Source organism: Quercus robur, chromosome 4 (assembly GCF_932294415.1).
Source record: "Quercus robur chromosome 4, dhQueRobu3.1, whole genome shotgun sequence".
Lineage (NCBI taxonomy): Eukaryota > Viridiplantae > Streptophyta > Magnoliopsida > Fagales > Fagaceae > Quercus > Quercus robur.
The window spans coordinates 38,807,548-38,831,268 of record NC_065537.1 but is presented as its reverse complement, the minus strand read 5'-3'; the positions used below and the strand labels follow the sequence as shown (position 1 = coordinate 38,831,268).

The 23,721-nt window shown below is 41.2% G+C and overlaps 3 protein-coding genes across 3 annotated transcripts; all 3 read right to left on the bottom strand.

Annotated features, from left to right (window-relative positions):
* Positions 1 to 2,765: 2,765 nt before the first annotated feature.
* LOC126721531 (putative UDP-rhamnose:rhamnosyltransferase 1) lies at positions 2,766 to 4,441 on the bottom strand. The gene has a single exon (XM_050424582.1). The coding sequence runs from the start codon at positions 4,389 to 4,391 to the stop codon at positions 2,967 to 2,969; it is 1,425 nt and encodes a 474-aa protein (XP_050280539.1). The 5' UTR covers positions 4,392 to 4,441; the 3' UTR covers positions 2,766 to 2,966.
* Positions 4,442 to 16,062: 11,621 nt separating this feature from the next.
* LOC126721530 (putative UDP-rhamnose:rhamnosyltransferase 1) lies at positions 16,063 to 17,983 on the bottom strand. The gene has a single exon (XM_050424581.1). It carries the CDS (start codon positions 17,772 to 17,774, stop codon positions 16,350 to 16,352), a length of 1,425 nt encoding a protein of 474 aa, XP_050280538.1. The 5' UTR covers positions 17,775 to 17,983; the 3' UTR covers positions 16,063 to 16,349.
* A 3,707-nt stretch (positions 17,984 to 21,690) lies between these two features.
* LOC126721836 (uncharacterized mitochondrial protein AtMg00810-like) lies at positions 21,691 to 23,015 on the bottom strand. Its single transcript, XM_050424908.1, has 3 exons — positions 22,869 to 23,015; positions 22,716 to 22,766; positions 21,691 to 22,665 (listed from the first exon to the last, which is right to left on the bottom strand). The coding sequence occupies exons 1-3, from the start codon at positions 23,013 to 23,015 to the stop codon at positions 21,691 to 21,693; spliced, it is 1,173 nt and encodes a 390-aa protein (XP_050280865.1).
* Positions 23,016 to 23,721: the final 706 nt, after the last annotated feature.

The window sequence follows — 23,721 nt, the reverse complement described above, 5'->3', positions numbered from 1 at the left end:
AAGAAAAAGGGTGAAGGAAACAACCTCTTGCATGAGCACTCTTTATTCTTGAGTGGATGTTTTACTATTCAAAGAAATTTATGCAATTCTCTTTAAAACCTAAAAACCCTAATTTAAGCAGCAACACTCAGAGAGGGGATTAAACAATATAGGTGGTTTAAGAGTAAAAAATGTATGCCTCTCAAAGCGTAAAAAAAAAGGTTCTGAATTATGAGGTTCAGTCTCTATATATTGAGGCCATAAGACTCTAAAAATAGGCACGAACAATTAGAGTTTGAATCTGGACATATCCTTTTGCGAAAAGATCGAAAAGGGTATGCATAATGGTCACCCGAAGGCCATTGGGCCAAAGCCCATCACATGAAAATTCGGCCCTTTTAGAGTGTCGTACGGCACTCCAAAAGTGCCGAATTGGCTCTATAACTCCGAATGCACTTTCGTATTTGGGTGCCATTTGGACTCCTCTTCTAGGGTTTTTTGGCCAGTCCTTGTACATAGACACATTTTCATCCTCTGACTATGATTTTTATCTCTTTTTTAGATAATTCAGGTTTTCTAAAGAGAAATTATCTTGAACAATTATCTTGTGGATAAATCCCTTAAAATGAATCTTGATAAAGTTAAGACTATCCACAATTTTATTGTTATCCAATCATCCCTTTCATTCCCATGCATGCATCCCTATTTTAAACACTAATTATCAACCAATCACAAAATTATCTAATCAATTTTAATTGTTTAACCAATCAGAATTGATTTAAACTAATCATGTGTGGTCGACTCTAGCTGCATGTTAATCATGCAAACTTGATCATGTGATATCTTTCGATCCGATGGTTCGATTTGATAACCGAAAAACTACTACGACCGTTAGAATCTCAAGATTATTTTTATGATATGCAATGAATGAATTAATGCATGTAATGCAAAGACAAAATAATGCATGTAATGCAAGAACAAATTGATGCATGTAATGCAATTATGAGTTTTGGGGTACATGGATTGGTCATTCAAGTCATTCTCCTTAATTAAATTATGGGTGCAAAATTGAGTGTCTACAGTTCCATGGTCTTGTGACCACTTTTTACATACATTGTATTCTTTATCTCACATGTGTTGTTTCTTTTCTCTCTTTATACACATGTTTCTTCTTGTATGCAACTTGTCTGTGTTTCACACTTGATGCATTGATGAATCTTGTTTAAGTGTTTCAGTTAAGATAGGTTGCAAGTCTACTATGCCATAATCTCTCTTCTTGCAATGTTTTCCAATAGTTCGTAGTAGGGTTAGACTTATGTACTTTTGTAAGTTATGGGAAAGTTGTGTTAGACTTCTCTCATAATTTTTGTTTGTGATTTTGTCACGGATTGCCAAAGTGGGAGATTGTTAGGATCATATTGTATTGTAATTGGCAAATCCTTTGATAAAATGCACTTTTCTTGTAATTGGGTAGATCAAAGATGGGTTTTGTACTTCAAGAAACATGTTGCTCAAGTCAAATATTGAAGACATGAAGATTAGCCCAAGAAACAAGTGAAGAAAAACTGTTCATTAAATCTCGACAGATGCCTGCTATCGAAACTTAATGTGAAGCTCGATAGATAGCTCAACAGCAACTCGATCTATCAAAAATTACGATTTTAGAATTTCCATATTTGAAATTCAGCCTAGGCTTGTGTAATTGTTTAGGGTTCCTTTTTTCATAACCCTAGACATATATAAGGCTTATTTTAAGAGCCATCATATACAGATATAAAGACTAAGAGACTTATTTTCTCTGTAAGAAGCTACTGTATTTGTACGCTATAAGGTTTTGTAACCAAGTGCTTCCAAATCTTCATTATTGATGAAGTAAAGAACTTTGCAACCAACAACATCTGTTCAAGTTGCTAGAGTTAGTCACGTACTGGGATCGGTGCAAAGGATTAGTCACAAATTGAAGGTTTGTGCATCAAGGGAAAGAAGGCTACTACAAGATCAAGTCCAATTGAGTATTGGAGCAAAGATTCAACTGTAAGTTGGTATTTCGAGATAGGTCAGGGTAGTTAGTAAGATTCTTTATTCTTGTAACCGCTTGATTATTGATTAGTGGAGACTTGGGAATGGTGATCTTAAAAAATCACCTGGTAGGGTTTTGCCTTGTGAGATTTTTCCCATATGTCAATAAATTACCATGTCAAATTTATTTTACGTTGCATTTAATATTTTTGGTGATTTGTTGGTGCCTCCATGATTTGCATACAATTAAACCTAATTAATCAACTTAGATAATTGAATTAATTAATCGAGATTAAGCTACCTTAACCCAACAAAACCAAACAAAAGAAAGATAGAATTCTCACTTTTTTTTTCCTATCCTTTCTTTCCTGTATCCTAATATATCAAAGGGAAATATTTTCATTTCTCTTTCCCTTCCATTCCTCTTTTTCTTTCTTTTCCTTTTCCCTTTCCCTAGTTACAACCAAACATAGTGTTATTTCTCATTTCAACCTTCAAAAATGCTGTAAAACACATCCATAAACATAATAATGGAGGTTAAAGTGGTAATATATATATATATATATATATATTCCATCGATGATCGATGGCGACAGTGAAGTTCATGCTTAACCCAGTGGAGTAGAGAAATTTGTACTAGTGATGAAATTGAAAATTAAAAATTCAAAAAAAAAATAAATAAATAAATTCAAACCTTTTGTGTGCATCACAAAACACCAATATACTCTTAGCACTATGACAATCATAACCAGCAGCCACGACTACAGTAAGACAACATTATACAAATGGAAAATTCGAAATCACAGCATCACAACTAGCAAAGGCAGGGAACACAAACATTGGAAACTGCCAAGGTCACGTTTATCAATTAGAAATGCAACCTCTTTATTAACATCACAGTTGTGATTACTCTTTCTTATACGGATATTATTTTTCCAAATCTAGAAGGTTTATTTGGTTTCTCCAAATTAACAAGCAAAACCCTCCTCCATGCCATGTTTTAAATACTCAACAAAGTGACCAATGTAGCACATCTGATGCAGATTCTCGTCTCTAAATATCGCAGCGGCCTCTCTAACCCGGGCTTTAAATTTATCGCCTTCCTTCGACACCATGACCAGCCTTACAGCCTTGGCTATCCCATCCCTACTAAACGATCCGTCCTCACCTCTCTCAACTTCCACAGCTAGGCCCTTCTCCACGAAAAGCCTTGCATTCAAAGGCTGGTCATAGATAAATGGCAACACAACAAGACAATGACCAAATTGTAACATCTCAATTGCAGACCCCCACCCAGAGTGAAACAATGATCCCCCAATTGATGGGTGCGCCAGAATTTCCATTTGCGGTACCCAGCTCATACACACCATTCCTTTGCCAGATGTAGTGTCGATAAAACCCAATGGCAAAGAGTCAGCATCATCAATAGCCCAGAAAGGTTTTCTCAATGTCCAAAAAAATGGCACTTGAGAAAGCTGTAGCCCATAAGCAATCTCGTAAACGTGTTCTTTGCTCAGCTGACACTCGCTGCCAAACCCTACAAACAAAACTGACTTGGGTTCTTGTTTATCGAGCCATTCAAAGATCATCTTCCATGAGCTATCACTGCCTATCACTCCATGTCTTTCCTGAGGGAGTAAACCTACGGGAATCACTGGCTTCCCCATCAATTTCTCATGTAAACTCAAGTATTCACCTTCAAACTCCCTACAACTACGAATAGCCAATGCTTTACATGCACGGAGAACCTCTGTAAGTCTCGCAGCATCACTGATCCCTGAAGCATTCTCTGCATATATCCCCGCATGTAGTCCAATAGCCTCATAACCTCGGTATGCTACAGAGGACGGAAAACTAACCCACTTCGGCGGTTTTGTCATACTCTCCGGTGATGGCCAAGCTTTCTTTCGGTGTTCACCAACAAAATAATAGTCTGGTGGCTGCCCAAAGAAAATAGCAGTAGCAGCAGAGAAGACAGAGAAGTACACGAGGCCGATGTCATAATTCTGGGCAATTTCAACCGCCCAATGACCAGAAAAATCGATTATAATCCAGTCCGGTAATTGCTCAGCGATGAACTGGCTGATAGGGTATTGGAGGCGATCATATGCAGTCTTTATGTAGTCAGCTTTCTCTACTGGAACGTCTATAGTGGCCTCAGCTCCTTCAGGCAACAAGTCATTGCCTAGTAAAGGTAATGGAAACTCCACCATATTTATGAGAGTTGCTAAATTTGGAGGAAGTTTAGGGAGTCTTTGGATATTTCTTGGGGTTGATACAAAGGAAACATGAATTCCAGCTTTAGCTAAGGCCACGGAGAGCTGGAAGAAGGGTATGAGGTGGCCAAAGGTAGAGCCCGGAAGCATCACTACGTGGAGATGATCCCTAGCCATTTTTTTTTTTTTCTTTACAGGAACGATCTATGGGATATTCAGGAATTAGATCCTTGACCCTACCCACGTGAAATTAATGTCTGATGGGCTAGTGGGGCACTTTAATCACCCTTTCCCATCAAAACATATATATATATATATATATATATATATATGATAAGGATAAAAAGAGTCTAGCCTCAGACTGACGGTTCTGCGCGACCTTCCATACTTAAGCAGACGGAGCCCTAGCAGACGGTCTCCAAATGAGACGGTCTTAATTGTTGACGCCCTAAAATCTGAAAGAAATGAATTAATGCTGACGGACCAGGTAATATGACTTGTTCCCCACGCTACGAGTAAGGGATTGGCTTGTTTTCCACGTTACAGAATATTCAAGAAACCCCTATAAGGAAAGGATCCCGAAAAATACGCCCAAATGGACTCCTATAAGGAAAAGACTTCTACTCCAAGGGAAAAGGGGATGACCCTTGCTACTATAAAAACCTTAACACCCTCATGATCCAAGGTACGCGTAATTTTACCCTCTCTAGCACTCTAAAGCAGTGAGAATAGTTCTAACTTGACCTTCGGAGGGTATTTGGCCGGTACCACACCGGTGCTCTCTACTAGGTTATTCCTTTTCGTTGTGTAGGTGCCATTTGCAATCGAGTGAGGAGCGTGCGACTCATTGGTGGTATTGTTTTCAGTATCATCAGTTGGCGCCGTCTGTGGGAATCGCTTTAGCACGTTCTCGCTTTCAAGACAAGAGAGTTACATGGTATTCACTCGCTCAATGGCGACCAACAACGACATTCAAGAAGAAGAAACTCCTACAACCGCGCTTGAAAGACAGGTGAGGACGCTCGCAGCCGCCGTGGAGCGCCTCACAAAGCAAAATCACGACCTAGAAGAGCAACTGAGACAGAAGAATGCAGCTCCCAACAACCAAGGAGCAGAGCAAGAAGGAACCAGCGCTGACAAGAGAAACCAGGAAGGACCCCAGGCCAGCAACGCCCCGAGCAAACCTAAACGACAGAACACGAGCATCCCCTCCCTCGCGGAAACCACTCCGCCCCTAGTTCTCGCGGAGATGCAAGCCATGAAGGAACAAATGGAGGTTATGATGAATGCTCTCAAGGGACGAGTATCGAGCAACCTTGACAACCTTGTCAACCGAACGGACTCACCGTTCACCACTACCGTCAACTCCTACCCGTTGCCAAGTAAGTTCCGCATGCCGCAGATAGACAGTTATGACGGGGTCAAGGACCTACTGGACCACCTGGAGACCTTCAAAACCCTAATGCACCTTCAAGGAGTAGCGGACGCCATCATGTGTAGAGCCTTCCCTACAACGCTAAAGGGCGCAGCAAGAATTTGGTTCAGTCGACTGGCCCCAAACTCCATCAGCACCTTCAAAGGACTCAGCGCTCAGTTTACCGCACACTTTATTGGAGGCCATCGGTACAAGAAGTCTACGGCTTGCTTGATGAGTATGAAGCAGCGAGAAGACGAAACTCTAAGAGCCTACATCTCCCGCTTCAATAAAGAGGCGCTCTCGATCGACGAAGCTGACGACAAGATACTTGTCGCGGCATTTACAAATGGTTTGAAGAAGGGCAAGTTTTTGTTTTCCATATACAAAAACGACCCAAAAACCATGTCAGAAGTGCTTTATCGTGCCACAAAATATATGAACGCTGAAGATGCACTCTTAGCTCGGGAAGAGAGGCCTAGAAAAAGAGAACGGCAGGAAGACAGTCGGCAGGACCAAAGCCGAAAAAAGGCAAGAACCGCGGACCGAAGGGACGAAAAACGCCCTAAGCCCCTGGGGGGAAGGTTCACGAGCTTCACTCCGCTAACAGCCCCGATAGATCAAGTCCTTATGCAGATCAAGGACGAGGAATCGCTGACGTTCCCAGGAAAGCTGAAGAGTGACCCCAACAAACGTTCCCGAGATAAGTACTGCCGATTCCACCGCGACCACAGCCACGACACAGCTGATTGCTATGACCTCAAGCAGCAGATTGAAGCCCTTATTAGACAAGGAAAGCTGCAGAGATTCGTTAGCAAGGAGAGGGCGGATCCCCCCGCACAAGACCAGCACCCCCGACGGGACAATGAGCGACCAAGGCCCCCAATTGGGGATATAAGGATGATCGTAGGAGGGATGACCGCTGCCGGGTCATCCAAGAAGGCCCGTAAGACCTATCTTCGGATGATACAGAATGTTCAACTGACGGGAGCCGTGCCGAAGATAACAAGAAGAGAAGGTCCCGTAATCGGATTCTCAGAAGAAGACGCACGACGCCTTCACCATCCACATGACGACGCACTCGTCGTCAGCTTGCGTGTAGGAGAGTACAATATGCACCGGGTGCTCGTCGACAATGGCAGTTCAGCAGATATCTTATACTACACCGCGTTCCAGCAGATGAGGATCGACAGGGGGCGACTGATCCCAACAAATGCCCCGCTTGTCGGCTTCGGGAAGCCGAGTATTCCCACTGGGCGCGGTCACCTTATCCGTAATTGTGGGTGATTACCCCCAACAGATAGCCAGGGACGTGACATTCTTGGTTGTTGATTGCTCATCAGCCTACAACGCTATCCTCGGGCGACCCACGCTCAACTCATGGAAGGCAGTAACCTCCACCTACCACCTGATGATTAAGTTTCCAACTGACTACGGAGTAGGGGAGTTGCGCGGGAGTTAGATGGCCGCGCGCGAATGTTACATAGCCATGGTGGAAATGGAGGATCAGGTTCAGACTTTAAGTATAGAAGAGCACCGGACGGTAACGGAGCCGGTTGAGAAGCTAGAAGAAATACCCCTTGACAGTTCCGATCCTGGCCGAACGACCAAAATTGGAACACTCGCTAACCCCACGACCCGTCAAGAGCTCATAACATTCCTTAGGCAAAATCAAGACGTATTCGCATGGGGTCATGAAGATATGCCAGGAATAGATCCTTCAATCATGGTGCATAAACTGAATGTGTCGCCCGCCTTTTCACCCGTCAGACAAAAGAAGAGGGTGTTTGCCCCGGAGCGAGACCGAGCCATAGCAGAGGAAGTCAGAAAGCTACGGGAAGCAAGCTTCATCAGGGAAGTGTACTATCCCGACTGGTTAGCAAATGTAGTAATGGTGAAGAAAGCGAGCGGGAAATGGCAGATGTGTGTGGACTTCACCGACCTTAACAAAGCTTGCCCCAAGGATAGCTACCCCCTACCTAGGGTCGATGTCCTAGTAGACTCCACGGCCCGACACCAGTTGCTGAGCTTCATGGACGCTTTCTCGGGATACAACCAAATCCGAATGCACGAAGCCGACCAGGAGAAAACGTCGTTCGTAACCAGCCAAGGCCTATTCTGTTACAAGGTCCTGCCCTTCGGCCTAAAGAACGCAGGCGCAACGTACCAAAGGCTCATGAACAAAATGTTCGCACAACAGATTGGGAGGAATGTCCAGGTCTACGTGGACGACATGCTAGTTAAGAGCCGGAGGGAGGAAGATCATCTAGGAGATCTCAAAGAAACATTTGATACACTCCGCTCCTACAATATGAAGCTCAACCCAGGGAAGTGCGCCTTTGGAGTAACGGCAGGAAAATTCTTGGGATTCATGGTGTCTCAAAGAGGAATCGAGGCGAACCCGGATAAGATCCGAGCCATTATGGAAATGACACTGCCAAGAAGTATAAAGGAGGTACAGAGCCTAAATGGAAAAATAACGGCACTTAACAGGTTCGTGTCGAGAGCAACGGACAAGTGTTTGCCCTTCTTCCGGACATTGAAAAAATCCTTTGAATGGACCAACGAATGCCAGCAAGCGTTCGAAAAATTGAAGATTTACCTCTCCTCTCCACCGTTGTTGAGCCCGTCGTAGCCGGGAGAAGAGCTTTTTCTCTATCTGGCCGTCTCCCCCGCAGCTGTTAGCGCAGCCTTGATGAGAGAAGAAGAAAGAGTGCAAAAACCCGTATACTACGCAAGCCGAGCGCTTCGCGGTGCCGAGGAAAGATACCCGCCGATGGAAAAACTTGCCTTCGCATTGGTTACGGCAGCCCAAAAGCTCAAACCGTACTTCCAAGCTCATACGGTAAATGTCCTGACTGACAAGCCTTTACGGCGAGCAATGAGCAGCCCCGAGGCCGCGGGCCGATTGGCATTATGGGCGATCGAGCTGAGCGAATTTGACATTCAGTATCGTCCACGGACCGCCATCAAGGGACAGGCTGTCGCCGACTTTATAGCTGAGTTCACCCATGACGAGGACCAGGGGGCAGCAGAGTCCCCTCAATGGAGCATACATACGGACGGATCATCCAACAGGCAAGCCGCAGGGGCCGGCATTGTGTTACTATCGCCTGAAGGAGACACCATTGAATGTATGGTCCGTCTAAACTTTCTCGCCACCAACAATGAATCAGAATATGAGGCTCTGATAGCAGGACTCGACCTCGCCAAAGCAGCAGGAGCCGCGAGGGTAGTCGTCTACTGCGATTCACAGGTCATCACCAACCAGATAAATGGAGACTACGAGTGCAAGAGCGAAAAGATGAAGAAGTACCTTGACGAAGTAAGGACAAGAGTGGGCGACCTAGAAGCCAAAATCATCCAGATTCCCAGAGAGGAAAACGAGCGAGCAGACCGTCTCGCGAAGGCCGCCTCAGCAGAACGAATGGTCGTCCCTGGTAATGTACTCTCCTTTGTACAGCTTTCCCCGCTAATAGATCTCAGCAATATGCAGGAAATATGCTCCGACAGCGGCTGGGCAGCGCCGTTGGTTTCGTACCTAAAAAACGAGGTCTTACCGGACGAGAAGGAAGCTGCAAGGAAACTTAAAGTCCAGGCGGCAAGGTTCGTCCTGATAAAAGACGTCCTATACAAGAGAGGTTTCTCCCGACCGTATCTGAGATGCTTGGGTGCAGAAGAGGCAGACTACGTCATGAGAGAAGTACATGAAGGAATCTGCGGAAACCACTCAGGGTCCAGATCATTGGTACACAAGCTTGTACGAGCAGGGTATTATTGGCCCACCATGCAGAAGGACGCCGAAGCCTATGTCAGGGCCTGCGACAAATGCCAACGGTTCAGCAATATTATTAGACAACCAACCGAAGAGCTGACCCCAATGACAGCCCCATGGCCGTTCGCACAATGGGGATTATACATTATGGGACCGTTCCCTACAGCTATGCGGCAGCTGAAATTCCTGGTAGTAGGCATCGACTATTTCACGAAATGGGTGGAAGCTGAACCTTTAGCCACGATTACGGAGAAAAACGTTCGGAGCTTCGTCTGGAGATGCATCGTATGCAGGTTTGGCATTCCTAGAGTCTTTGTCTCGGATAACGGGAGACAGTTCGACAATGACCATTTCCGGGATTTTTGCTCATAGTTGGGAATAAAGAACCACTACTCCTCCCCCGCCCACCCTCAAGCTAATGGACAGGTCGAAGTCACAAACCGATCCTTGCTCAAGATCATCAAGACTCGGCTCGAGGGGGCAAAGGGTATATGGCCCGAAGAATTGCCAAGTGTACTATGGGCATACAGGACGACGGCAAGAACACCCACAGGAGAGACACCGTTCCGCCTGACGTACGGAAGCGAAGCAGTCATCCCGGCAGAAGTCGGACTCGCAAGCTATAGGGTACACAACCATGATGAGGACAAAAACGATGAAGCTATGCGACTACAGCTCGACCTAGTGGATGAGATCAGGGCAGCAGCAGAACAAAGGCTCGCTAGGTACCAGGATCGCATGGCCAAATACTACAACTCTCGGATCCGACACAGAGACTTCCAAGTCGGAGACCTTGTTCTTAGGAAGGTCATGGGCGCCGCTAGGGACCCTACCCAAGGGAAACTCGGCCCCAATTGGGAAGGTCCTTACCGAATCTCGTCGTGGCAGAGGAAAGGTACTTACCACCTTGAAACATTGGAGGGACAGAAACTACCACATCCATGGAACACCGAGCACCTACGGAAGTACTACCAATAGAAGCAGCAGCATGAAGACCAACTTCTTTTATTTTTCAGCAAATTATAGTTTAACTCCTCAGATTTATCGTTTACTTTAGTTTTTTCGCAACAATACTTTTTTTTTAGCCCAAGGGGCAGGGTTTGGTTTTAATTACTTTTATTTAAATGCATGGCAATAAGAGGAGTTTTATTCAGAAATCGCTGAAGCATATTTTTCCTCCAACGGTCCACTAAGTTTACGACCCAAGAACAACTAAGTCCATAACTCACGGACTAAGGAAAAACCTGACGGACTAATGAAAGATGTTAAGGCATCAAGGCTAAAAAAGCCAAAGAAAACAATGGTCCGTGAAGGCTAAAGATAAAAGCTGACGGTCCAATAGATAGAGTTATCATATGGATCGAGCCTTCAAAACCGACGGACCAACGGAGATGTCAAAAGACATCGAGGCTAATGGCCATAAAGATAACGGTCCGAAAAGGCTAAAGCTAAAAGCTGACGGTCCAATAGATAGAGTTATCATATGGATCGAGCCTTCAAAACCGACGGGCCAACGGAGATGTCAAAGGGCATCGAGGCTAATGGCCATCAAAATAACGGACCGAAAAAGCTAAAGCTAAAAGCTAACGGTCCAATAAATAGAGTTATCATATGGATCGGGCCCTCAAAACTGACGGTCCAATGGATGAAAAATTTATATAGTAGATGGTCAACTTATTGACGGTCTTACCAAAAAATGAGACTACTTACAAATAAGTTTCTCCAACCAACAAGCCTGTAAAGATGACGAGCTAATCAAAAAGGCTAAATATAAAAATAATAGGCGATCTCATTAAAATTAGTCAAACAATAAAAGTCAGTGTATATGTTCAAAGTAACGGACAACAGGGGATAGATTGAATTACAAACAAAAAGCCCAACAAACATACGGGCACTTGAAGACATTGTTCAAAAATTACAATTAATAAAGGATTAAGCGGCAGGAGCGTCCTTGGAGACCCCGTCAGCTTTATCCTTCACAATCTGATCTGAAGGCCCAGCAGGGGTAGCGACAGCAGGCTGGGCCAAAACAACCCCAGCATCATTAAGCAAGGAATCCAAACTGAGGGGTACGTCATCTCTATCAGCGGCAGGAGTCATTGGAACGGAAGTGTCCATGGTGATTCCAGACAGATCCAGCTCCGGATAAGCTAACGACACTTGCTTCAGACAATCATCAAAACCTGCGCCATAGTAATCAGCACAAGAGTCGATGAAGGACTGAGTTGTCTTAAACTTTTCAACTGCGTCAGTCCCAGCCGTCACCACCTGCGCACGCAGAGACGAAACCTCCTCCTCAAGTTTCTTCTGCTCACCCTCTGCTTCTCCTAGCTTCTCCTTCACATCCTTCACATCCTTCAGATATGTGTTTAAGAGACGGACGGCCTCCTTGTATTGCGCCTGCTGATCCATCAGGGTGGAATTGTGCCTCCTCACCCGAGAGACGACGCCTTCTTTGGCCACGCATCGGTCTTGAAGTGCTTTAACACGAACCAAGGCCTGAAGGAAACACAACCGTCAGCTATTGAGCAAGGTAAAGATCAGATTAACCAAAGTAAGGAAGCATACCCGTGCAATATCAAAGAAGGCTGACGCCCCCAGGTCATCCGTCCCAAGCTGAGCACAAGGATCCAGATCCGTCTGTTTGATAAGAGACTCCAGACTCTCGACAGCGTGATCCTTGTGAGTCAGCAAGCAACGGGGCCCCTCAATGACGAGACCAGAGGAAGTCATCACTCCTTTCCCAGCACCGTGACTAAGCTTGGGAGGTGACTTCTGGGAGGACACGTCCGTAGGAGTGACAGCCACCTTCTTAGAAGGAGGATCATCCTTTCCGTCAGATTTCCTCTTGATTGAGCCCTTCAAGGAGGAATGAGGAGTTGACGCTCCATCCTTCCCCTTAGCTTTATCTTCTTCCTTCTTACGGGCGGCAGCGGCCCTCACCCTTTGCTTCACAGCCTCCATCTCTGCACAAAGAAAGCTAACGGATAAGTAATCTGACGGATGAATAGTAGCAGACGGATTAAATAACGCATTTACTTACGTTTTCTTGAAAATTCTTCCAACTTCCGTGCTTCGACCGTCAGCTCAGGACCACCACAATACAAATGTAGAGTGTCTAGGGTTATCAAGTCCCTACACCTACGTTGCTCAAGTGAGATGGTGAGTATCCGACGGATGAAATCCCTCTGTTCGTCAGACACCTCCGGACGAGTGATGGCTGAAACAAAAGGAAACAGACGGTGTTAAAAAGAGACGGTGAAAATGAAAAGCGACGGTAAAAAGAAAGAGACGGGGGCAACCTGACTCCCTAATATAAGCCCAAGTGTTATCAAAATAACCCCCGAGCAACTTATCCCATTCATCCGGGCGACACACCCAATCCGTCCCTTTAAAAAAGGAAAATCTATTCTTCCAATTCCTATTCGAATCCGGCATATCAAACACCAATCTTAAGTTCTTTTCACGAGGTGCAAAGTGATATGTCCCCTTGGCGGATACTTTATGCTGGGGTCTGTAGCAGTAAAAGAACTCGTCTAGCGAAAGTTGACGATTCCCCCCACTCAAGCGACCCCAAAGAACCTCAGCTCCAATAAAGATCCTCCAGGCATTCGGAGAGATCTGGCTGACGGACAATCCTAAGAAATCCGCCAGCTGACGGTGTAAAGCCGTCAGTGGGAGCCTAAAGCCAGCTGCGAACATGGCGTCATACATCCCCACATCAGCCGTCCTCCCTGTATAACACTTCTCATTCTTTTTAGGGAGACGGAGGGGAATGTGATCTGGGATCTGGAAACGAATACGCAACTCAGAAAAAACTCTGTTGCTCATCTTTGGGAGAAATTTATTGACGGCCCACTCCTCTGGAAGGATGAAGGGACGGTTACCTCCAGAACTCCCTGAAGTTCCCTCACTGGACTCTCCGTCATCCTCATCCTCATTACCGTCACTACTAACCTCGCTACCGTCATCCCTATCTTCGTCACTATCGATCTCTACGTCACCTTCCTCCCAGTTCCTGTCGTCAACAACTTCCTTGTCGATCCTCTCGACCTCAACCTCACTTAACACCTCTTCCCTGACTCCCTCAACACGGTCCTCTACGTCAATACTAAGGGATTGGGCGGACGTTTCTCTTCCTGACGACTCCAAAAAGCCGTCGGACTCTTGACCTGAGCCAAAGACTTCGTCGTAGCCCGCTCCATCGCGGACTGACGACTGATCACTCGACGCGTCACTTGACATCTGACTACCTACAAGTGACGGATACACCCTAAGTTCCTAGACTGACGTTCTCAATAAAAGAAAAAATTCTTGGGCAAAAATAAAAATAAAAAGGAAGCAGAAAGGAAAAGGAACTTACAGGTGAAATAGATCTTGAATAAATGAAACAAAGTGTGACGATATTGGTGAGAGCTGACGGAGCGAATCGTGAGTGAAAGCGACGGGTTCTCTCTCAAAAAGATCTGCGAAGTTAAAATGACAAAATGAAGCAAGGCGTGATATTTATATAAGGGAAAAAACGCACGGAATGCGAGGAGACGTCCGTGCCCAGAAACGAGGCCAACGACCGCTCGCCACGTGACCTTGCATTAAATAGCTCGCGGCTCGAGGAGGCATTCATAATCCGTTTTCTCTTTCAAAAGTAACTCAACATGCTGACGGTTGTAAGCGTCGAACATGTAGAGTAGGGGGCGACTGATAAGGATAAAAAGAGTCTAGCCTCAGACTGACGGTTCTGCGCGACCTTCCATACTTAAGCAGACGGAGCCCTAGCAGACGGTCTTAATTGTTGACGCCCTAAAAACTGAAAGAAATGAATTAATGCTGACGGACCAGGTAATATGACTTGTTCCCCATGCTACGAGTAAGGGATTGGCTTGTTTTCCACGTTACAGAATATTCAAGAAACCCCTATAAGGAAAGGATCCCGAAAAATACGCCCAAAGGGACTCCTATAAGGAAAAGACTTCTACTCCAAGGGAAAAGGGGATGACCCTTGCTACTATAAAAACCTTAACACCCTCGTGATCCAAGGTACGCGTAATTTTACCCTCTCTAGCACTCTAGAGCAGTGAGAATAGTTCTAACTTGACCTTCGGAGGGTATTTGGCCGGTACCACACCGGTGCTCTCTGCTAGGTTATTCCTTTTCGTTGTGCAGGTGCCATTTGCGATCGAGTGAGGAGCGTGCGACTCATTGGTGGTATTGTTTTCAGTATCATCAATATATATATAATGAAGTAGGTTTAAATTACACTTTATATAACTCTAAAATAATTACACATTTTTTAAACAAAAAATTTTTAATATATCTACTAGTTAAAAAAATCATTATAATCAATGTTATCTTTAAAATTAATCTTTTTCCATATTAACTAACCTAATTAATTTGGAAGAATATTATATTATTTTCTTTTTAACTTTCTTTCTCTCTCCTAATTCATTCATCCTTAACCTTACGCAAAATCATATTCTCAACGTTTGGGCCTGAAAATATGCATTGGATTGAAATGGTTGTCTAGACTCAGCCAATTAATTCTTCATCCAGCCAATTAATTCTGCTCGATAGATAGCTCAACAGCAACTCGATCTATCAAAAATTATTACGATTTTAGAATTTCCATATTTGAAATTCAGCCTAGGCTTGTGTAACTGTTTAGGGTTTCTTTTTTCACAACCCTAGACATATATAAGGCTTATTTTAAGAGCCATCATATACAGATATAAAGACTAAGAGACTTATTTTCTCTGTAAGAAACTACTGTGTTTGTACGCTATAGGGTTTTGTAACCAAGTACTTCCAAATCTTCATTATTGATGAAGTAAAGAACTTTGCAACCAACAACATCTGTTCAAGTTGCTAGAGTTAGTCACGTACTGGGATCCGTGCAAAGGGTTAGTCACAAATTGAAGATTTGTGCATCAAGGGAAAGAAGGCTACTACAAGATCAAGTAGTCCAATTGAGTATTGGAGCAAAGATTCAACTGTAAGTTGGTATTTTGAGATAGGTCAGGGTAGTTGGTAAGATTCTTTATTTTTGTAATCGCTTGATTATTGATTAGTGGAGACTTGGGAATGATGATCTTAAAAAATCACCCGGTAGGGTTTTGCCTTGTGAGATTTTTCTCATATGTCAATAAATTACCATGTCAAATTTATTTTACGTTGCATTTAATATTTTTGGTGATTTGTTGGTGCCTCCATGATTTGCATGCAATTAAACCTAATTAATCAACTTAGGTAATTGAATTAATTAATCGAGATCAAGCTACCTTAACCCAACAAAACCAAACAAAAGAAAGATAGAATTCTCACTTTTTTTTTTTCCTATCCTTTCTTTCCTGTATCCTAATATATCAAAGGGAAATATTTTCATTTCTCTTTCCCTTACATTCCTCTTTTTCTTTCTTTTCCTTTTCCCTTTCCCTAGTTACAACCAAACATAGTGTTATTTCTCATTTCAACCTTCAAAAATGCTGTAAAACACATCCATAAACATAATAATGGAGGTTAAAGTGGTAATATATATATATATATATATATATATATATATTCCATCGATGATCGATGGCGACAGTGAAGTTCATGCTTAACCCAGTGGAGTAGAGAAATTTGTACTAGTGATGAAATTGAAAATTCAAAATTCAAAAAAAAAAAAAAATTCAAACCTTTTGTGTGCATCACAAAACACCAATATACTCTTAGCACTATGACAATCATAACCAGCAGCCACGACTATAGCTACAGTAAGACAACATTATACAAATGGAAAATTCGAAATCACTGCATCACAAATAGCAAAGGCAGGGAAACGTTGGAAACTGCCGAGGTCACGTTTATCAATTAGAAATGCAACCTCTTTATTAACATCACAGTTGTGATTACTCTTTCTTATACGGATAATATTTTACCAAATCTAGAAAGTTTATTTGGTTTCTCCAAATTAACAAGCAAAACCCTCCTCCATGCCATGTTTTAAATACTCAACAAAGTGACCAATGTAGCACATCTGATGCAGATTCTCGTCTCCAAATATTGCAGCAGCCTCTCTTGCACGAGTTCTTAATTTATCTCCTTCTTCTAACACCATGGCCAGCTTCACAGCCTTGGCTATGCCATCCCTGCTAAACGATCCGTCCTCTCCTCTCTCTACTTCTACAGCCACACCCTTATCCACCAAAAGCCTTGCATTCAAAGGCTGGTCATAGATTAATGGCAACACAACAAGACAGTGACCAAATTGTAACATCTCAATTGCAGACCCCCACCCAGAGTGAAACAATGATCCCCCAATTGATGGGTGCGCCAGAATTTCCATTTGCGGTACCCAGCTCATACACACCATTCCTTTGCCAGATGTAGTGTCGATAAAACCCAATGGCAAAGAGTCAGCATCATCAATAGCCCAGAAAGGTTTTCTCAATGTCCAAAAAAATGGCACTTGAGAAAGCTGTAGCCCATAAGCAATCTCGTAAACGTGTTCTTTGCTCAGCTGACACTCACTGCCAAACCCTACAAACAAAACTGACTTGGGTTCTTGTTTATCGAGCCATTCAAAGATCATCTTCCATGAGCTATCACTGCCTATCACTCCATGTCTTTCCCGAGGGAGTAAACCTACGGGAATCACTGGCTTCCCCATCAATTTCTCATGTAAACTCAAGTATTCACCTTCAAACTCCCTACAACTACGAATAGCCAATGCTTTACATGCACGGAGAACCTCTGTAAGTCTCGCAGCAACACTGATCCCCGAAGCATTCTCTGCATATACCCCCGCATGTAATCCAATAGCCTCATAACCTCGGTATGCTACAGAGGACGGAAAACTAACCCACTTCGGCGGTTTTGTCATACTCTCCGGTGATGGCCAAGCTTTCTTTTGGTGTTCACCAACAAAATAATAGTCTGGTGGCTGCCCAAAGAAAATAGCAGTAGCAGCAGAGAAGACAGAGAAGTACACGAGGCCGATGTCATAATTCTGGGCAATTTCAACCGCCCAATGACCAGAAAAATCGATTATAATCCAGTCCGGTAATTGCTCAGCGATGAACTGGCTGATAGGGTATTGGAGGCGATCATATGCAGTCTTTATGTAGTCAGCTTTCTCTACTGGAACGTCTATAGTGGCCTCAGCTCCTTCAGGCAACAAGTCATTGCCTAGTAAAGGTAATGGAAACTCCACCATATTTATGAGAGTTGCTAAATTTGGAGGAAGTTTAGGGAGTCTTTGGATATTTCTTGGGGTTGATACAAAGGAAACATGAATTCCAGCTTTAGCTAAGGCCACGGAGAGCTGGAAGAAGGGTATGAGGTGGCCAAAGGTAGAGCCCGGAAGCATCACTACGTGGAGATGATCCCTAACCATTTCTTTTTTTTTTTTTTTTTTTCCAGGAACGATCTATTGGATATTCAGGAATTCGCACATAAACGTTTATGTGTGGACTTACAGATCCTTGAACGGTCTATGACTGTTGTGACCCATTGTTTTTTTTTAACAAAAGAGTACTAGGAGATAGATTTGGCATCCAAAGCCACAATAATTTTGTAGAAGAAGCCATTCTAATGAATATTATGTGATATTTTAAAGGAAAAAATCCTACAATAAACTACATATTTATTATATTGTATTTGTTTGTTAAGGTTTTCTTTTTAATTGATAATTTGATTTTCTTTTCTCTTTTCAAAATAAAATTTCCACTCACCGTTCACACCAAAAGATTAATAGTAGCTATATAAATTATTTTCACTTACAAGATTTTTTCTATTATTCTAATAGCCTTACAAAATGTTAAACGGCAACAGTACCAAACTCTAGTATATATTTACAGTGATTATCCTCCGATTTTATTCTGTATACACAAATTTTTATGAACAAAATAAATTATTAAATAAATATTTTGACATCCTACCATTTTCGTTTTAAAACTTTTAAAAGGAGTATTTTTTTTTCCTACTCCTCTTATATATGTTTTGAACCAAAAATGATTTTGATAAGATAGAAAAATTTCTTTCAATATCCATAGAAAAAATTCTTTCAATATCCTTCCATATAAAGCACATTAAAAATCCAATAAAAAAACACCCAAACTAAAAGACGAGCTAGAGGTAGGGAGGAAATTGTAAATCTACTTTTTATGCGACAAGAAAACAAAGTATATTGGTGCGTCAGTGTACATTTAATAATTTCATCAATCGTTGACCCAACCTCCATGAGAGGTAGGGAGGTGAAGAAGTTCATGTAGTTACTTTATTCATAAAAAAAATATTAAAAATAGATTTTATGATATTATTTATATATTTAAAAATTATTTTGTTACAGTATTTTTAGTTTTTAATTTTTAATTTTAATAATAATAAGTTCAATCCAAACGAACCATTAACCTTACGCAAAATCATATTCTCAACATTCTTGGGCCTGAAAATATGCACCGGATTGAAATGGTTGTCTAGACTCAGCCAATTAATTCTTCGCCTAGGCTTGCCTACTGTACAACTGAGATCAAGCTAGGTTCAAAATTTAGAGAGTGTTTGGATTCAACTTAATCTTACATTTACGTTTTGCAACACGTTTTCAGTCCTTTTTTTTTTCTACGCATGAATAGTGATTTTACTGTTTAGGAGACAATTTTTACTGTTCACGCACTGTTTAGTCACTGTTCACACACTGTTCATCACTGTAGTAACACTGTTCATACATTAAAAAATATTAAAAATGGGTCCCATGACACTATTTACATATTTAAAAATTATTTTTCTATAGTGTTTTCAGTTTTCAGTTTCAACAACAATAAGTTCAGTCCAAACAGACCCTTAGTAACCAGAAGATTCATGCCTGAGCAGTTTTTTACTTGATTAGCCTTTAGGGGTCTAAACATGCAAGGTTAAGCCAAATGGCTTCTACATACTCGTGTTCCTGTAAATACTTTCTAAAAACTATGAAACATGTACAATCATTGGCGTGAAGAAGTTGTTTAGAAGAAAGTATACTTTGGGGTGAGTTGGCTTTTATTTTTGAGAAATGATAACGAGTGTCCTTAGGATATTTGTTAAGAATCCAGTTAAAAAAAGTTTTTATGGGAAAACAAAAAAAATAATTAATGTTTTGATAATTTTTTTCATTTCCCATATAAATGATATCAAAACTTTCCTAAAATGTATTGTTAATGAATGTCTACACTCATTAATAAGGCCCTTTATTCTTATTCTTTATGAACACAATCCTTGTTTCCCGAGAATATGGAATTTAACTAAATTTTATACTATCAATCTGCCTGGTTGTCGTTAGAAATTTGTGGAGAATGTTAATCAGCAATGCCATAGACGTCACAATGGTGGTGCTTAGCTGGAGTTCTGACCATTGCATTGTTGCAGGATTTTCTGTAATTTAAGCCTAGTACTGGAGCTATTAGTGATGTAGCCCTAGGTAATTGTGAATGATAAAGGTTTGATTTTTTTGCAGTTGATGATGTCGTTCAATACAAAATTGGTGAAAAATCCTCAGTGTCCTTGCTCTCAAGTGGATTTAGCGATGTGACATTCAAAAGCTAAAATGGGTTTGTTGAGAAAGATTCCCAGCAAAAGTATTTGTTAATTTTGATAAATCAAGAGAGCAATAATACAAGGGTTTTGTTTGAATATGCAGACTTGGTCATTACACAATCCCTGATCGATGGCTTCTTTAACAATTGAAAGTCCAGCACAATGGGCTCCATGCCCAAGAAAGTTGAGAATAGGCTTTTGTCTGAGGTTAGGGATGAATTGATTAGGAGAGAGAAAGCAGGTTAAAAAGAAAATAATATAATACTCTCCCAAATTAATTAACGTAACTAATATGAAAAATAATTAATTTTAAAGAAAATATTTATTATAATAATTTTCTAACTATTAGATTTCTTAGAATTTATAGTTTAAAAAATATGTAATTATTGTAAAGTTACACTAGAGGTCCGTTTGGATTAAATTTATTTTTGTTAAAATTGAAAACACTGTAATAAAATAATTTTTAAATGTGTGAAAAGTACCGTGGAACCCATTTTTAATTTTTTTTTCTGAATAAAGTGGCTGTGAGTCCCATGAACAATGTATAAACAGTACCAGAATAGTACGTGAACAATGACATTTGTCTCATAAATAGTAAATTTTGTCTCCTCCCTGAAACGCGTGAAAGCCAAAAAAAAAAAAAAAAAAAGAGAAAAACGCAACGTAGGATTCAGTGGAAAAGCTAAATCCAAACAGCATCTAGGTATAACTTGAACCCATCTCATATAAAATAGTTTATAAAAGTTTTTATCAATTAAGTTAATTAAAATTTACAAATAAAGTATACATTATTATTAAAATATTGAAAAGGTTTATTAAACTAGACAAATTTATATACTCTAACAATTTATTTTTTTGAGAAACAAAAACACAAGTGAAAAAGGGGAAAAAAAAAATCTAACTTCTAACACAAAAACAACTAAAAAACTATAGTAACTTTTAAGCTACTATAACAATTTAAAGAATGATAAATTCTCTTTAAGTTTTATAAACTTCCCCTCAAACAAAAATGGTTGAAAGCCAAAGGTTACGAAAGATAAAGTATGTAGGGAAAAAAAAATGTAAATTAAAAGCAGGCATTATTGGTTTTGTGCAACGGGGCCACAATACATCAATTTCCCACCATCCATCTTTGTACAACTCAGCCCTTTAAGACAAAGACCTGAAATGACTTTATTCAACTGGGAGTTGGAGGTCCCACTAACCCTAAAGTCTACAAAACTTTCTCTTCAAGCATTCCGTGATGAGTTTGAAACTTTGTTTGTTAGCAGAGAGTGACTGGCTCTGGCTAAAGCCATTTTGGTAGTGGGAAAAAATCGCTTCTATTGAATTCTGTGTCTCGATCGGCTTAAATTCTAAATTTGATATGCTATATTGAAATATTTTATCGGTTTACATTTGCAGCTAATTTACCGCACTGATAGAAATATCATTGAAACTAATTCATTAATTTTTGATTAATTTGTATCAAGAAATGAATGAAGAAATTATATATTTCATTAATTAACAAAGCAAGAGCACAAAGTCTTATATACAACAAAGAGTAGAGCACGCCTAACTAACTAGCTGTTACTAATAGAACTGAAACTAACTCTTACACGTGCATACACAGCAATGCAATCACTTATAGAATTAAATTAGCTACTAAAGTACATGTCGTGTCTACAGTACAAAAGCTATCTAATGTCATTTATGCAGTGTTTTTTGTTCTGATCAAGCTCCACTGCTCTTACATCCTCTTCTCATGCTACTTCCTTGTGCTCAACACTTTCTACACTCTGATACTCCCTCTCAAGAGCAGTTGGTGTGTGTATATTTCTCATTCCCATCTTGCCAACAAGATTAGAAAATTGATTGTACCCCAATGCTTTAGAAAGCATGTCTGCTAATTGACAATGAGTCCTAACATAATTTAGCTTTATAACCCTCTCCAAAACCTTGTCCTTGACCACATGACAGTCTATCTCAATGTGCTTTGTCCTTTCATGAAAAACAAGATTAGAGCCAATGTGCAATGCTTCTTGACTATAACAAAATAGCAATGCCTCTCTATCATGTTTAACCCCAATATCTTTGAGAAAGTATAAAATCCATATAATCTCATATGTTGCAACTGCCATGGCCTTGTACTCAGCTTCTACTGAGGATCTAGAAACCATAGATTGCTTCTTTGATTTCCAAGACACCAAAGAATCTCCAATGAAGATACTATAACCTGTCACAGACTTCCTTGTGTCAGAACATAAGGCCCAATCAGCATCTACAAATCCCTTTAAGTGTAAATCTGTCTTAGAAGAGAACATAAGACCCTTTCCTGGTTCACTTTTCAAGTATTGTAAGATTCTATAGGCTGCATCTAGATGTGGTTTTCTTGGTCTAGACATGTATTGGCTAAATTTATGGATAGCAAAAGTGATGTCTGGCCTTGTGATTGTCAAATACAATAACCTGCCTACTAGTCTTCTGTAGCTGCTTGGATCTTTAAGCTCTTCTCCCTCCAACTTACTTAATTTTAGGCTTTGTTCCATAGGTGTCTTAGCTGGCTTACATCCTAACATACCAGCATCATTAAGAACCTCAAGTGTGTACTTTCTGTGACAAAGGGCAATCCCTTTGTCTAACCTTGCAACCTCCAGCCCAAGAAAGTACTTCAAGTCACCTAAGTCCTTTAGCTTGAACTTGTCATCTAGCATAACCTTGAACCTATCTATCTCAGCCTTATCATTACAATCTATTAAGACATCATCCACACATACACCAAAAGAACCATGAAAACATCAACTTGCCTTCTAGTAAACAAAGAATAATCAGCTTTGGCCTGAATGAAGCCAAGCTAAAGCAAAGTTCCAAAAAACTTGGCAAGCCATTGCCTAGAAGCTTGCTTAAGGCCATATAAGGACTTATTTAGCTTACAAACTACCTTCCCCTGACTATGAAACCCTTGTGGAAGAGCCATATAGACCTCCTCATCCAAATCACCATGAAGAAAGACATTATTCACATCCAATTGACTAAGAAACCAGCCCTGAATTGCAGCCACAGCAAGAAGAACTTTGACAGAAACCATTTTGGCCACAGGAAAGAGTTTCAAAGTAATCCACACCCTCTTTCTATGTAAATCTTTTAGCAACTAACTGTGCCTTGTACCTTTCAACTGAACCATTAGCCTTGCACTTAATCTTATACACCCACTTACATCCTATAGGCTTCTTACCAGCAGGTAGTGGGGTCAATGTCCAGGTATGATTAGCCTCAAGGGTAGCTATTTCAGCAGCCATGGCCTCTTGCCATTTGGGATCAGAAGCAACTTGGTAATAGTAAGTAGGCTTAACAAAGAAAGAAATGGAACAGCAGAAAAACTTGTAAGAAGGAGAGAGGTAGTGATAAGAAACATGGGAAGCAAGAGGATGAAAAGTACCTGATTGAGGAAGAGAGGCATCAAGAAAAAAAGATACCTGGCTGTAGTGATAAGCTTGTAAATAGGAAGGTTGTTTGACAGCCCTAGAAGACCTTCTAAGAGGGACAGGATCAACAATAGGATCAAGGGGTTCTGCAGGGATCTCATCAAGTAAATCACCATCAAGAGAATGATGAATATGGATGATTGAATCATGAGGTACAGCAGAGTGGTTTTAGATTGAATTATGTTATCAAAAAGACGATTAACAGCAGGAACACAAGGCAAAGGTAAGATAGGTTGTTAAACAGAACCACAAGAAGTAGAAACAAAAGGGAAAACACTTTCATGAAAGATGACATCCCTAGAGACAAAA

Excerpts from the sequence above, each read along its gene's own strand:
- LOC126721531 (XM_050424582.1), bottom strand. The coding sequence starts at position 4,391 with ATGGCTAGGGATCATCTCCACGTAGTGATGCTTCCGGGCTCTACCTTT.
- LOC126721836 (XM_050424908.1), bottom strand. The coding sequence starts at position 23,015 with ATGGTTTCTGTCAAAGTTCTTCTTGCTGTGGCTGCAATTCAGGGCTGG. Across the intron at positions 22,767-22,868 it reads GGTTTCATAGTCAGGGGAAG|GCCAAAGCTGATTATTCTTT; the intron begins GTAGTTTGTAAG and ends GGCTTCATTCAG. Across the intron at positions 22,666-22,715 it reads GGCAAGTTGATGTTTTCATG|GCTGAGATAGATAGGTTCAA; the intron begins GTTCTTTTGGTG and ends TGTAATGATAAG.
- LOC126721530 (XM_050424581.1), bottom strand. The coding sequence starts at position 17,774 with ATGGTTAGGGATCATCTCCACGTAGTGATGCTTCCGGGCTCTACCTTT.